The sequence below is a fragment of the Scophthalmus maximus genome, chromosome 22, assembly GCF_022379125.1.
Source record: "Scophthalmus maximus strain ysfricsl-2021 chromosome 22, ASM2237912v1, whole genome shotgun sequence".
In the NCBI taxonomy this organism is placed as follows: Eukaryota; Metazoa; Chordata; class Actinopteri; order Pleuronectiformes; family Scophthalmidae; genus Scophthalmus; species Scophthalmus maximus.
This window is the reverse complement of record NC_061536.1, coordinates 3,428,542-3,441,738: the sequence shown is the minus strand read 5'-3', so window position 1 is coordinate 3,441,738 and position 13,197 is coordinate 3,428,542. Positions and strand designations below refer to the sequence as shown.

General features: G+C 44.9%; 2 protein-coding genes across 3 annotated transcripts; both read right to left on the bottom strand.

The window, feature by feature from the left end:
• Positions 1 to 64: 64 nt before the first annotated feature.
• On the bottom strand, positions 65 to 2,962 carry hoxa9a (homeobox A9a). The gene is made up of 2 exons (XM_035621520.2): positions 1,670 to 2,962; positions 65 to 1,287 (listed from the first exon to the last, which is right to left on the bottom strand). Exons 1-2 carry the CDS (start codon positions 2,220 to 2,222, stop codon positions 1,046 to 1,048), a joined length of 795 nt encoding a protein of 264 aa, XP_035477413.1. The 5' UTR covers positions 2,223 to 2,962; the 3' UTR covers positions 65 to 1,045.
• Positions 2,963 to 6,018: 3,056 nt separating this feature from the next.
• LOC118292518 (homeobox protein Hox-A10) lies at positions 6,019 to 12,730 on the bottom strand. Of its 2 annotated transcripts, none has more exons than XM_035621510.2 (3): positions 12,457 to 12,730; positions 8,110 to 9,120; positions 6,019 to 7,147 (listed from the first exon to the last, which is right to left on the bottom strand). In XM_035621510.2, the coding sequence occupies exons 2-3, from the start codon at positions 8,972 to 8,974 to the stop codon at positions 6,873 to 6,875; spliced, it is 1,140 nt and encodes a 379-aa protein (XP_035477403.1). In that variant the 5' UTR covers positions 8,975 to 9,120; positions 12,457 to 12,730; the 3' UTR covers positions 6,019 to 6,872. The 2 variants fall into 2 exon arrangements, with proteins under 2 accessions (XP_035477403.1, XP_035477404.1); XM_035621511.2 differs by lacking the exon at positions 12,457 to 12,730 and adding an exon at positions 9,300 to 11,880.
• Between the last annotated feature and the right edge of the window lie 467 nt (positions 12,731 to 13,197).

Here is a 13,197-nt window from a genome sequence, read left to right as displayed (position 1 = left end):
AAAAACGCACGCAATTCATTTTGATGTGCGCTCAAAATTGAAATAAGGACGTGAGCTGCACGCATTCGCAGATATAATTTGTTTTATTTAATAAATAAAGTACAAATTACATTTGTGAACCAAAAAGTCAGACGGTCGGCACGACCGTGAGGTATATTCAATAAGTAGCCTACAGTGTTTTTATTTCCATTTTTTCTCTCGCTAACAAACAGCATGTTCTTTCAAAATATTACTCCCTGAAATTCAGACATAGTTCAGTATCTAATGCAAGCAAAAATCTACGGTAATCCGCCATCGAGGAAGAAGACAAAAACTAAATTATTGTAGGTAGTTGAAAGACATAGGTAGTAAATAATGTCGTGTAATTTAGCTTCTGTGTCATCTTTTTAATTCGGTGAGCATTTTCAAGAGGTCTGTGAGCTCATATCTACCTACTTCAACAACGCTACGAGTCTGTTTGCCTACACGGTTCCAATGTTAGATTCACGGTCATCAGTCGTGTGTTCTATAGCAGTGAGGGAGAAACAATAAAATTAACACATTTTACAAACTAGACGCTCAATTGTGACTCAGAGATAGACAACGAATAGGCCTATTGCTACAAACCAGAAAACAAACACACACAGCTAGAAACATCCTTACACAAAACAAGCACGGGGACCAGTCCAACTAATACACTTTAACGAGGTATTAATAAAAAAATAATATATCAACATAATAATAATAATAATAAAAAAACAACTATGGGCACTGTTAAAATTGTGCAATATAAAGGTAGTCGCAGCAAAACGAAGCCCAACATGCTTTTTTTTTTAGACATTTAAGCCTGATAGCTTCTGTTATATAGAACAATAAGACAGTGAAGTTTAAAAACAAGGTCCAGCAGAGTTACGAGCTTCCACGCACGCACGCGCACACGCGCACACACACTCACACACACACACACACACACACTCACACACACACACACACACACCACACACACGCACACACACACACACACACAGAGCTCGCCACGAGCACTAAATACTTATCTACTGCTCAGTCACTCGTCTTTCGGTGCGCCGTCTTTATTAAACTTCTTCATCTTCATCCTGCGGTTCTGGAACCAGATCTTAACCTGTCTCTCGGTGAGGTTTAGCAGCCTCGCCACCTCGTACCTACGGTCCCTGGTCAGGTAGGTGTTAAAGAGGAACTCTTTCTCCAGCTCCAAGATCTGGTGCTTGGTGTACGGACAGCGCTTTTTTCTCGTGGCACTCGCGTGGAGCCAGTTGGACACTGGGTTATCTGAAAAGAGTGGGGAGGTTGGGGAGTGGGGGGCGACATTGGTGTGAGGGCCCGCTGTTGAGTGGCCAAATGTTGGAAAAAAAGATACACTCAGAATTTGGCGCATGCCAAAAGAAATAATTATCCTCCTATAATCTGTGCAAGAAAATAGCACGTGTAAACGCAGCAGCCAAATAAAAGCTCCCTCTCCGTCTCTCCCTCTGCCCACGTTCACTTTAAAAAGCTGCAAAAGGTTAACCCGTGTAACATAGCAATGGGAGAGCTCGGCCATTAACAGCCCCCATAAGGAAATGGCACGTTTAGACGCGCACCCCCATCACGCACCCCACCAAACCTGGATGCCCTATGCGGTACAAATATGAAGGATTCTGCAGCGACTTACTTGGATCCAGCGCGGGTTTTTCTTCAACCTCCACGCTCGTGTCGCCAGTCTGTCCGGACAATGCGTCCTTTTCCACCGGCGATGTCGTCGCCACCGTCCCGTTGGCGTAATCGGAGAGCAGCAGCGCCGTGTGGGAGCCCGGCAGCGCGCCGTCAGCCCGCGTCCCAAGACCCTCCGGTTTGATTCCGTAATGGTGGGTCGTCGGTAATCCGGTCATGGGCAGGGAGCCTGACATGGGCTCCAGCAGCCACGACTGATAACGGCCGTCTGAATCTGCGCCCACCGGGCCTTGTGGATGCCCATAATGGTGGTGATAAACAGAGGAGACGGTGCCTGGGAACTGAGCCGGGACGTGGCTCCACGACGGACCGAATACCGGAGGCTTGGACGGGAAAGTGCAAGTCCCAAGCTCGCCGTGGTCGCCGAGGGAGGCGGGCTGTCTGCCATGCTGGAGCCCGGGACCGGAGGAGTATCTCGGCACAGAGACCTCCTCGCTCTCGGGCAGAATGAGGGAATCGACGTAGTAACTAGTCAGTGTTCCGGATGTCGACATGGCAGAAAAGAATTACACTCTCACATGTACGCAGTCATTCAGCAGATACATGCAAAAAGTAAAAACGCGCACGCACACACACAGCACACATACATACACACGCAGTAAACCCAGCCTCACAAAATAACAATGTGGAGAAATCAAGTAGCAACTTGGCCCCACAGAGAACTACAGCGGGCTAGTAATGGGGAGCCCAGGCTGCCACGCCATTGGGTAGCAGGCGCACGTGACCACAAGGGCTGAACAATAAAGGATAAATCAATCCCTTTGGTCATTAAATACTCACCCGCTCTCCCATAACAACCTCCAGTTTTAAAGATAAGAAATATCAAGATATAACCGAGATCTGCTTTGTGTGAGAAAGACATTTTTGAATGACTGAAAGAAATATATATATATATATATATATTATAGTATCTCAGCCAGTCGGTTCTGGTGAAATCTCCTCTGGGTTATCCAAAACCGATACAGTGCGTTTTTTCGGAGCTTTTATTTTACGAGGTACTTTTATAGGCCACGTAAGCACCAGACCACTGCTGCTCACCAAAAACCCATTTTAAACGCCACCACATTTAAAAAAAAAACAAACAAAACAAAAATACAACAACTTTGCAACATGAAGCTCAAACAGCGTCCGGATGTCGAACCACGCTCCATGCAAACCACAATTTTCATTTTATTTTGCTCCGTTTCGGCTGCGTCACACATCGTCCAATGTCCGTACATTTCCCCCCTCTTCTCGATTCAAATATCAAACTTACTTGACAAAGAAAAACAACACGGGTTAGATTTTATAGCATGCTAAAATATTTATTTTCCTTTTCAACATTTATATCATGTTCATTGGCTCGTGCAAAACGGAATTAAAAATAAAGCATATCTAAATACTTTTTTTGGTTTTTATTTAAGGTTTTCACAAATATATTACACATTTTACAAAATGGGGACTATTCATTTCTCAGATCTAAATGTCCACATTACAACACATGTATAGATAGACTTTAGCTCAAAAATGCAGAACATTAAGTATAGTTGAAAAAAGAAACCCATGAACATGAGATAATATCTTAGAATAATTAAATATTCTACCCAAAGGTTTTCAGATCAAAATAACAATGGGGGCTCAAATAAAATACTATTTTATTGACAGTTTTTCTTGTCCGTTGCAGTTTCAGACTTAACTCCATGTATAAACACATGGTTATAACTACGGTGTAAAACCACTGATTAAAATATAACAAGTGAAATTACTGGAGAGCCTATGACTATATTATATATAAATATAGAGTAATATGTGTGATATTAAATGGAAACAATAGAAAATAACAAATACAGAGCAAAGAAAACTGAATAAATGTGGTTCCAAGTTTTACTGAAGCACAATCGCCGAATATTTAGTAAATATATCAAATGTTTTCTACTGCGGATCCCGGCTTGTAGATTATTTTTGCAGCGCCGTTATCACTTGCATTGGCCTAGATTGTCGGTATCGTCGCTGCCATTATCAAACGGAGTGTAACACCCGCCAGCAGCCGGTGCGCTTTGGGGTAACGTTACACCAAAACACAGCTAAAGCGTAATGTGGTGTTTGTGGTTTCCTCCTATTAAAATGAGCTTAATGGTGCGAGGAGCGGTAAACACCAGGACACAACAGCAAAGTTACAATGTAGGACAGTGTGTTTGTGTGTGTGGTGGCGCTTTAGATTATAAAATGTATTATATAAATGAAAATGAATGCGTAAAGACACAGGAAGAAACCGTGCCCGCTAATCTGGTGTAAAATTAAAAAAGGAAATTACGTGAAATTGGACACATGGTGTTGCCTTTAAACAGGATTTTGCACAAAATGCATTTAGCCGAAATTATATTGTAATATAGTTTCTGTCGAGCAAAGAATAGTAAGAATGTTCACACTTAAATTCAAATTGAATATTACAATAACTTTATGTCAATGTGACTTTTACCAAAAGGGGGGTGGGGGGGGGGGGTAGGCTCTGTGCGCTTTAATGTATATTATTATTATTATTATTATTGTTTTAATTATAAGACCACATTGGAGATACAGGAAGCGGCACCGTTGACTTCTCAGATGTTACTCTGCGAAGTTTTGCATTTATTACCAGTAGATAAACGGAAAGCTTATTGGCCCACACCCCACAAGGCCACAGGCAATTCAACACGCAGGAATCCTCTCTCTGCTCGTACTGCTGCACCCAGCAGAGGATCCCAGGAAAAAAACAAAAACACAAAAACACACACACAAGGTGTTCATAATGTGCATTCTGCAGTTTGCAGACTCTCGCCTCACTGGTAGTACCTGCACGTTATGTGGCCAGCAGACATCAAACAAGCCGGGGGGGAAAGGAACGGCTGTGCGCCTATTTGTGCACTAAAACTTAGAATAGTCAAACACCTTTTGCAGCAGGAAAAGACGCCACTGTGCCAATGGCTGTTGGGCTATAAACCTAAAGCAGGGTGTTTTTTTCACCCGGTTTACCGCAGGGGCTATTTACTTCTTTTGCCGCTGCAGATAACAGCCAGTCTGGCGGATCTAAATGTCGCCATAAAGCCCTTCCCCTCCTTTTGTCTGAGCCACTATTGCGCAGCGGAAGCATCCGGTCTCATTGCCCACGGAGGTCGCTGTTGCCCCATTCACCTTCCCCTTCCCCTCCACTGCAGTGGTCGTAACCGAGGCCTTGTCTGGCGTGTCTGCGTCACTACTACTCACGGAAAACACTCACGGCTTTAGCCTTAATTCCAAGTCCACGACGCATACCGCAGCTCGGCTTTGATCACGTTTAAATTCAGCACACATGGCCGCTCGGGGCTGGGGTTTCAAAACGACAGAACAAGGGAGAATGCTGAGGAGAACAATACAGGAGACAGGTCAAGAATATGCACAACAGCACAGCCACCCCTCCCCGATTTATAACCCGAGCAGGTCTGCAACACATGCTTCCCCCGAAAGTCACTTCTGCACAATGTCCAACAAACCCAAAAGCATGTGCGTGTCCCCGGTTCGCTTCCTGCGTGGTCCCGATGCATGTAACTGGGGGCAATTAAGACAGTGTCATGTTGCAGAGTTAGAAATGGACCCCAACAACATGAAACTACCTAAACCACTCGACAGTCGATCCGGGGCCTCGAGTGACACCCAATCAGCCCAATTTCACAATGCACCGTGGTCGTCGGTTCCGTCAGCAAGTGTCCACATATTTTGCCTGTACTGAGAAAGTACAAGTGTATGGCACAAACACTGGAGTGAAGCCGCAGCAACAAGGCGCACGATTTACTTCTTTTTTTCTTTTCTTTTTTTTCTACAATGATGAATGGACTTACCCGAAACCCCCCGACACGTTAATCCTTAGTATTCCAAAGTAAAAGTAGCAGGTAAACGTTGTATCCACAATACATGTGCACGGTTAAAGATATGCATAGCTGAGAGCCGGGCCTCCTCTCCGTCTGAGAGGCTCTCCCACGACTGAAGCTGCTCGTAGAGGAGAGGGAGAAACCTCATATACCAGCCAGTCATAAAACTCTACAATAGCCGGCTGGGCATGCAGCTAGACGGCTTATAGCCTAATATCTTAATTATTTCCGATGGCCATTACATTAGCCCCTGAGAACATTCCCGAGCCGGTCCACAGAACAAAGTCGCTCTCCTGCGGAGGAGCACGTATTATTTTGGACTTTGAATCTCAAAACAATGGCTTTTTTATTTTCTTTTTTACTTCCATGTAATAGACCAACTAGAAAATATATAAAGCCTCGGTACAAAAATACAAACAGCTACTCCTTAAATGCGAGCTGATAATTTATTAAGCATTACACAAAAAAACACAATGTCATATGTACACAGAAATATACAATAAAAACAGTCCTCCTTCACTTCGCGCGCCGTTTTTCTTTTTCGTGTGTAAACGTCCTCGACATGATTAAAGATTCGGTTTATACATTAAGCTCGTACATAGATTAGATCTATACCATGGTGGATTACATCTAATGGCCATAGATGGATTCACTCTTCCCCATGGTGATACATTGGGTGTTATATTCCAGAGTGGTTTAAAAATCGCTTTACAAAGGGAAAAAAAATAGAAGGTAGAAAAAACTGTATATCATGCAATTCCAATTATAAAAACAAATTCATATTTGTTTGACTAATGGGGGAGGAAAGATTATCGTTTATCGGTGGTGGGAATATGTGGGGGGAAATTAAACCACCTTTCAGGGCAGAGTGTGTGTGTGTGTGTGTGTGTGTGTGTGTGTGTGTGTGTGTGTTCGTGTGTCTTTTTTTTTAACTGTAATTGATTCAACTCCACTGACGACACAATCCAAACATACGACATAAGTGACAGAGACGTGTTGACAATACAAAAACACGACATCAGAAAACAATCAGATAATATCTTTCTTTCTTTTTTAATCCTTTTTCTTTTCTCAGTAGCTCACAGGGGACGATGTAATGACATTAAGCGTGTCTGGAAATAAAATTAAAAAAGTTGTACCCCAAAGTCAAAATGAGTCATGTGGACGAAGTGGTAAGGGGGTGGGGGATTGGGGGTGATGGAGGAAGAGTGGAGAGGGTGGGTGTATTAGATTTCACCAATTCTCTTCTTGTTTCAAGTGTGATGTCACGTTCTTGGTTCATCATGAAAATCCGTAGTTGGAGGTGAGCTCCCGGATCCGGTTTTCCCGCGTCATTTTCTTCAGTTTCATCCTGCGGTTCTGGAACCAGATTTTGACCTGTCTGTCCGTCAAGTGGACGCTTTTACTGATCTCTAGGCGGCGCTCTCGGGTCAGGTACATGTTGAAGAGGAACTCCTTCTCCAGCTCCAGTGTCTGGTGCTTGGTGTATGGGCAGCGTTTCTTCCGGCCGCTCTTTGCCGTCAGCCAGTTGGCCATGTTTTCACTTTTTGCGTCTCCTAAAGGAAATGACAAAAGGATAGTTTTTTACACACTGCAACACGAGGCACTGCGGCGTGTGTGCATGTGTGTGCATGTGTGTGTGTGTGTGTGTGTGTGTGTGATACAGAGTATCTGAACATCTGGGAGTGTGTCTATCTTTGTATTATGAAGCTATAGCTGTAATTCTGGAGTCCCTGAGGTTGTGTGTGTGTGTGTGTGTGTGTGTGTGTCTGTGTGTGTGTGTGTGTGTCTGTGTGTGTGTGTGTGTGTGTGTGTGTGTGTTTGTGTGCGTTTGTGTGCGTGTCTTATGCGTAAAGTGTGCCGTCTTTGTTGGACCCAACAGACTTGTAATTAAAACGGGCCAATAACCATTTCCAAATATTACATAACACTGCATATAACATTTTACATCAGTTGTCAACCTAAATATGACACTAACGTATCGTTTAAATAAAAAAGTAAGATTATAGAAACATTATGGTACAGAATAAAAACCATAGGCCTACACGAATATATGTAAGCCTATGTGCTAGTATATTTCACGCAGCGGTCAAAAGAAACAATGGCTAAGGCTACTGTTATATGTGTTTAACATGTTTTATATATATATATATATGATATAATTTTAAATATTTTAGAAATAATTCCTTTGTATCATATCACACTGGATAGGGCTGGTTAACCAAACCATTCCTAGCTTTCTAGCTAACACATTTCAATTTGTACGCATCATATGTCCGAACGTATATCCATGCAAAAATAAACATTTTTAATGCTTTATTAGCATGAAAACTCGTATTAATAAAGTGAAAAGCGTTTACAGTAAATGCACATTCTCCAGACCTGCCTTGACTTGTTCCCTGCAGCCTAACAAGTAAATATAATACTTGACAGGTGCAATTTAAAAAGCGCCTGACAAGCTGCATGCAAACAAACAAAACCACGGTGCAGGACCGCACCTATGGTGGACTGTGTTTACCTTTAGTGGTCTTCGCCGGTCTCCGATTGTCATTCTCCTCTGCGTCGTCGGCTGAGGACGCTTCTGCATCCGAGGACTCCCTCGTCTCCTCGGCCCCCGGCGGAGCGCGAGGCTGCACGGCAGCTTTCGCCGAGGATATGGGCTCCTCGGTGGTCCGCTCCTCCTGCGCCGCGGCCGGAGCAGCAGTCGAGGTTGGTGGCGTGTGGAAACGAGCCGGAGCAGTGGGGTGTAGGCCAAAATGAGAATGGGAAGGGTTCGGTTGGGGGCCGTTGGTGTTGTAAAGTTTATGAGAATGTGCGTGCGTCTGAGACAAGCGGAAGTAGCCCGGCACAGGCACTGAGCCCCTGCCGCCGCCGCCATCGGTTACTGTGCAAGAGCTCGACCCGAGGCCGGCGGGTGTTAACCTCGAATATGTGAGATCTTCGGCGGTGGAGGCTTTAGGGCACTTCGGCTGCTCATACAGGCAGTAGGTGCTTTCTTCCTTAATGTTCTGCGGGAACGAGCAGGGCGCGACCTGGGGACCTACCGGGTGCTCTTGATCCATTCGACATGACCTCTGCGCGTCCATCCACATCTCCATGCTGGACATGTACGCCCCCGAGGCTGCAACCATGTTCTGTGCGCCCACCTCGCCCCGCTTACCCATACCTGGGAAGTATCCATAGTTGTGTAGTCCGTAAGGCACTTCTGCAGCGGCACTATGAGGCACGCACACTGCGCTCCCCGTGTAGTGACCTCCGCCATTCTCCGAGCGGCCACTGATCAGAGAATCCACTAGGAACGCGTTTCCTGACGGGCTGTCCGAACATGACATTATTGTGGTGTATTTTGGCGAAGGGAGAAGATAGCCCTTTCTGGCTGACATTTCTTGTACAAAACATGTTGGTTATGATTAGCGGCACCCCCCCTTCGCCGCCGTGCGGACTGTAAAACCAATGGAAACGCTGGAAGACGGGCAGTCCCCTCCCACTCCGCGGCTACGTAGCAGCCGGAGCGATATCCGTCATGGAGCTGAGGCAGAGAAAGGAGACAGCGCAGCAATCAGTGTGTTCCCTCACCTTGCGTTAATGCACCACCATTACCACGGCGCACAGGGCGAGATCTAAACACGTTTGAGTTTGATTATAACATATATATGTAAACTATGAAATTCAATGGAAGTATTCTTCAAACAAGCTTTAAAAAAATACCTGTCGAATGATGTCTGGATGCACTGATGGCCCCTATAGGTGCGAGTCACATCCATTGGGCTACACCAGTGGATGTGACAGTTAGAAGCATCACATATTTACAAAAAAAACTTAGTACTGTGTACTAATGAGCAAGAGACTGTCACATGGTTCAAATAAAAAGATAAACAATACAACTCCCCCTCGTTACAATAAATGAATTAAAAACACTACTTTACATGAAGACGATGTGACCTCAGGGAGGCAAATCAAGTTTAAAAGTTTAGGGCTGCTGAAAGCCACCAACAAAGACATAAAGTAACAAAGCCACAGGACCTGGCGGCAATAAAGTGTTTTGAACTGCAGGGAAAATTCGCCTTTGGCAATTTCACTTGGCAAAAAAAAGCGGCGCATCCTTTAGCCCCCAAAACAGTCCGACTGCTTCCGCACTAAAACGCAAATATGTTAAGACTAATCTTGCCCGAAGATAGTTAGTAGCTAGTAAGTAGCTAATATCCAACTGTTTTCTTATGGTCTTTTCGCTTCCAGATTTTCCTTAATCCATTTCCCACAGGTACCGCCACCCATAGTTATAAATCGAGACGTTTACTCATGGTTATTTTTCAACAATTAAAATACTGTACTACGTCAAACATAATCCATATTAACCTAATAATTTGGACTAATATGCAGTCATATTTAAAGATCTAAACCAGCAAAGCCATGCCCGCGTGCGTAAACAAAGACAGAGCATTTCCTTGTCACATGTAAAAGCAATTGAATTTACTTTGACGGGAGAAAAAAAACAATTTAAAGGCTACAGAAAATAATTAATTTAATATTTGACTGATTATGGCGTTCCCGAAATACCTAATATAATAGGAATGGTTACATCCCGAGAGAAAATTCATACTTAAGAGTCTAAATGACGCACTGGGTTTCTCTCCTTGATTCATTAAATAATGCCACTCATATGATTTATATTTTACATTTAACATATTAAACATTTTTTTTTTTTTTATTCAACTGCTTTTGTATGAGTAGTGTGTGTATGTACATTTTCACTAGTTCAGTATGTGGATGCGAGTTCATCTCCACCCGAAGTCATCGCGCACAACACACACACACAGAAATAATGTTAAATCTGAAACTTTGCTTCAAATCACATCTGGACAAATCTGTAATTTCGTTTTGCAGCAACATCAATTTGCACTCCATATAAAACATCAGATAATGGGGGGAAAAAACTATGCTCAGAATACAAATTTACATTCGTGAAACTGCTGAAATATTGATCACGGCGTTGGTTGGGAGCGGTCACCGCGGGCCAGGCGCTAAGCAGACATAAAGCTTGCACATACAAGTCACCCTGTCGGTCCAATTTGGGCCAATAAGGGCCACAATAAAACTCTCCCTCCATCTCGCAGTGTCCTTGGACATGTGCACTCTATTGCTCTCCCTCTCTCTTCAGGTTGAAAGTTAATCTCGGCCAGCTTTGCCATTACCAGGCCCAGGTGGCCGCGAGCCCCCCGGGTGTATTTGCAGCCGGTTGTACTGAAATGAGCAAATTTGGGAGAAATTCATAAATTGAACCCATTTAGGTTTTTAAAACGCTACGCCATTGACAGCTCATTTATGTACAATGGCTTAGGCCCCGGCGCGTCGCCGGTGGACGTTTGTCAATCGCTGCCGCTCAAAAACGCACATATTTCAAATGGCTTAAATGACTGCCTGCTTGTAGGTTATTTATACGACTATAGTACAATGACCCGTTTAAAAAAAGCAAAATGATATATTATGGAAATGTGCACAGCAAAGAGCACGTTCTGCAGTGCGGCAGTTTTAAAGACGAATTCCGTGCGCCGAGCGTTTGCGCCCGTTATCAAATTCCCCCAAAACCATAAAATAATTCACAACAGTGTTAGGCCACTAAAAGACAGACAAACTAACAGCAACGGGTCCAAAGTCCGTGTACTCTTCCCCACAGTGGCCTGTTCCTGGTGCGACACATGAGCCAGGGAGGAAACCAAATACATCGATTAATTATGCGCGCCGAGTATTAAATCGTTTTTGGCCCTGCACACTTCGTGGTGCTGCACTGGCGTGGGGGGGTATCGATATCTTTGCGTTACAGTTATTAATTGTAGCTATTAAATCTTCATTTTCACAGCTGCCCGGCTATAGTATCCTCAAAACAGTTTACTCTGACCACTGGCTTTGATCAGGCCCATATAACCATGGCCGGAGAGGCCGTTTGAGTCGTATCATGTTCGTCCCGAGTGCAGTTATGAACAATAATGCGGCGTTTTATTACATCCAGCGGAAGTATTTATTTTTCACGAGAGACAAAGGAGAACGAGACTCGGTGCACACACGCATCTATAAGTCCAGGACAGGCACTCGCCACTTGGACTGACACCGAATAGCCTCGCAGCGCGCAGCCACGACAGGAAGGAAAAGGGAGAAGCGATCGCTGCCCTATCACAATCAAATCGCCTTTTCCTAATAACTGACTTTATACACTTGGCACGTACGGAGAATAATGCGTTTTGGAAGGACGTCAAATGTTGTTAGTGGGTTTCTTTGAAGAAGGGGTAGGGGGCGGGTTGGGGGGGAGGGCATACAAGCCAGCTGCTGTGATTTAAGATGAGCCCGCATTAGCAGGAGAGCCAGCTTTGAAAAATGAATATAATAATAATTTTGTTTTGTATCCAGCGCCCACTGCTTACTGTTGTGTCGTTAAGATGCTAACTGCAAAACCTTTTTTTTTCTTCTTTTTTTTAATCATTAGGGCAGGCTTACCCCCAAATCCAAAACACTTGTGGTTGGACTGGACGGGGCTGCGGATCTCTGCAGGTACAACCCCGGCCATGCTATACTTCACCCATTAAAAATCCCAAGCTCAGCAAAATGAATAGCACATGCAGCATGAAGGCTTGGCACAGATGTGTTGCCTTATTAGGGCCCCCAGGAAGACTTTCTCCAGCACACTGCCCGGCGAGCAAGAGAGAGCGAGAGAGAAAGAGAGAGAGAAGTGTGGAAACCGGCCACAAAACGGCTCCTATCTCACACCAACAGGCCTCGCGTGTTAGAGGAGCGGCGCACAATGAAAGCCTCGGTTGTCGCAGCGGGGCGAACTATACCGAATCTCGGGGCTGTGTTGACTACAAGCATTTACCTGCGTGCATTCGAGATGAGAGTGGAGACGACAAAAAAGATCCACGGCCGTGACATTGGTCCCAATAGCGCCGCCCGGTGGTCGATTAGTCCAATCCTTAATAGCGCAGCCGTCGCCACTACACTGATTCGATGTGGATAAACTGCACGAGGGGGAAAAGCCTCTCGAATGGAGTCGATGCGGCCAACAAGCACGAGGCTTTTGCCATCCGTCCTCTCCCCGTCGCTGCTCTCGCCTCCTTGGTAACACAGTTAATAACCTTGGGTCTCAGACGGTTTATTGCACTGCACTCCAATTGTACAAATGCTCCAGACTCTCAGACAGCTTTTATGGCCGCGTTGCTGCGGCAACGGGGAGGATGTCCCGTAATTAGGGACGGAATTCCAGCGCGCAGTAAAGGATGCGCGAGGCAAGGCCGGACTATGGCAAAGAGAGGCAACCATAAACTTCAGCCTCTCTCTCCCCCGCGTTTATGGCCCTTTTGACTGTCATATATGAACGCCAATGCGCTGCGGCTGGCTGCCATAAACACAGTGATAACAACAGCAAATATGGCGACCCTCGCCAAAGGAGAAGGCTGTTAGAACAGTGTCTCCAAAAGCCAATCAGCGAAATGACAGCGCGCACGCAGATACACGCGCACGCACAGACACGCACACACATACACACATACACACAAGGACTACTAAGAGACAGGGTGAGACACGAATAGGAAACAAAGTTAAGATGGTGCAATGCTGA

Coding starts and splice junctions, on each gene's coding strand:
- LOC118292518 (XM_035621510.2), bottom strand. CDS start 8,974: ATGTCAGCCAGAAAGGGCTATCTTCTCCCTTCGCCAAAATACACCACA. Junction 7,148..8,109: donor ACCGGCGAAGACCACTAAAG/GTAAACACAGTC, acceptor CATTTCCTTTAG/GAGACGCAAAAAGTGAAAAC.
- hoxa9a (XM_035621520.2), bottom strand. CDS start 2,222: ATGTCGACATCCGGAACACTGACTAGTTACTACGTCGATTCCCTCATT. Junction 1,288..1,669: donor AAAACCCGCGCTGGATCCAA/GTAAGTCGCTGC, acceptor CACTCTTTTCAG/ATAACCCAGTGTCCAACTGG.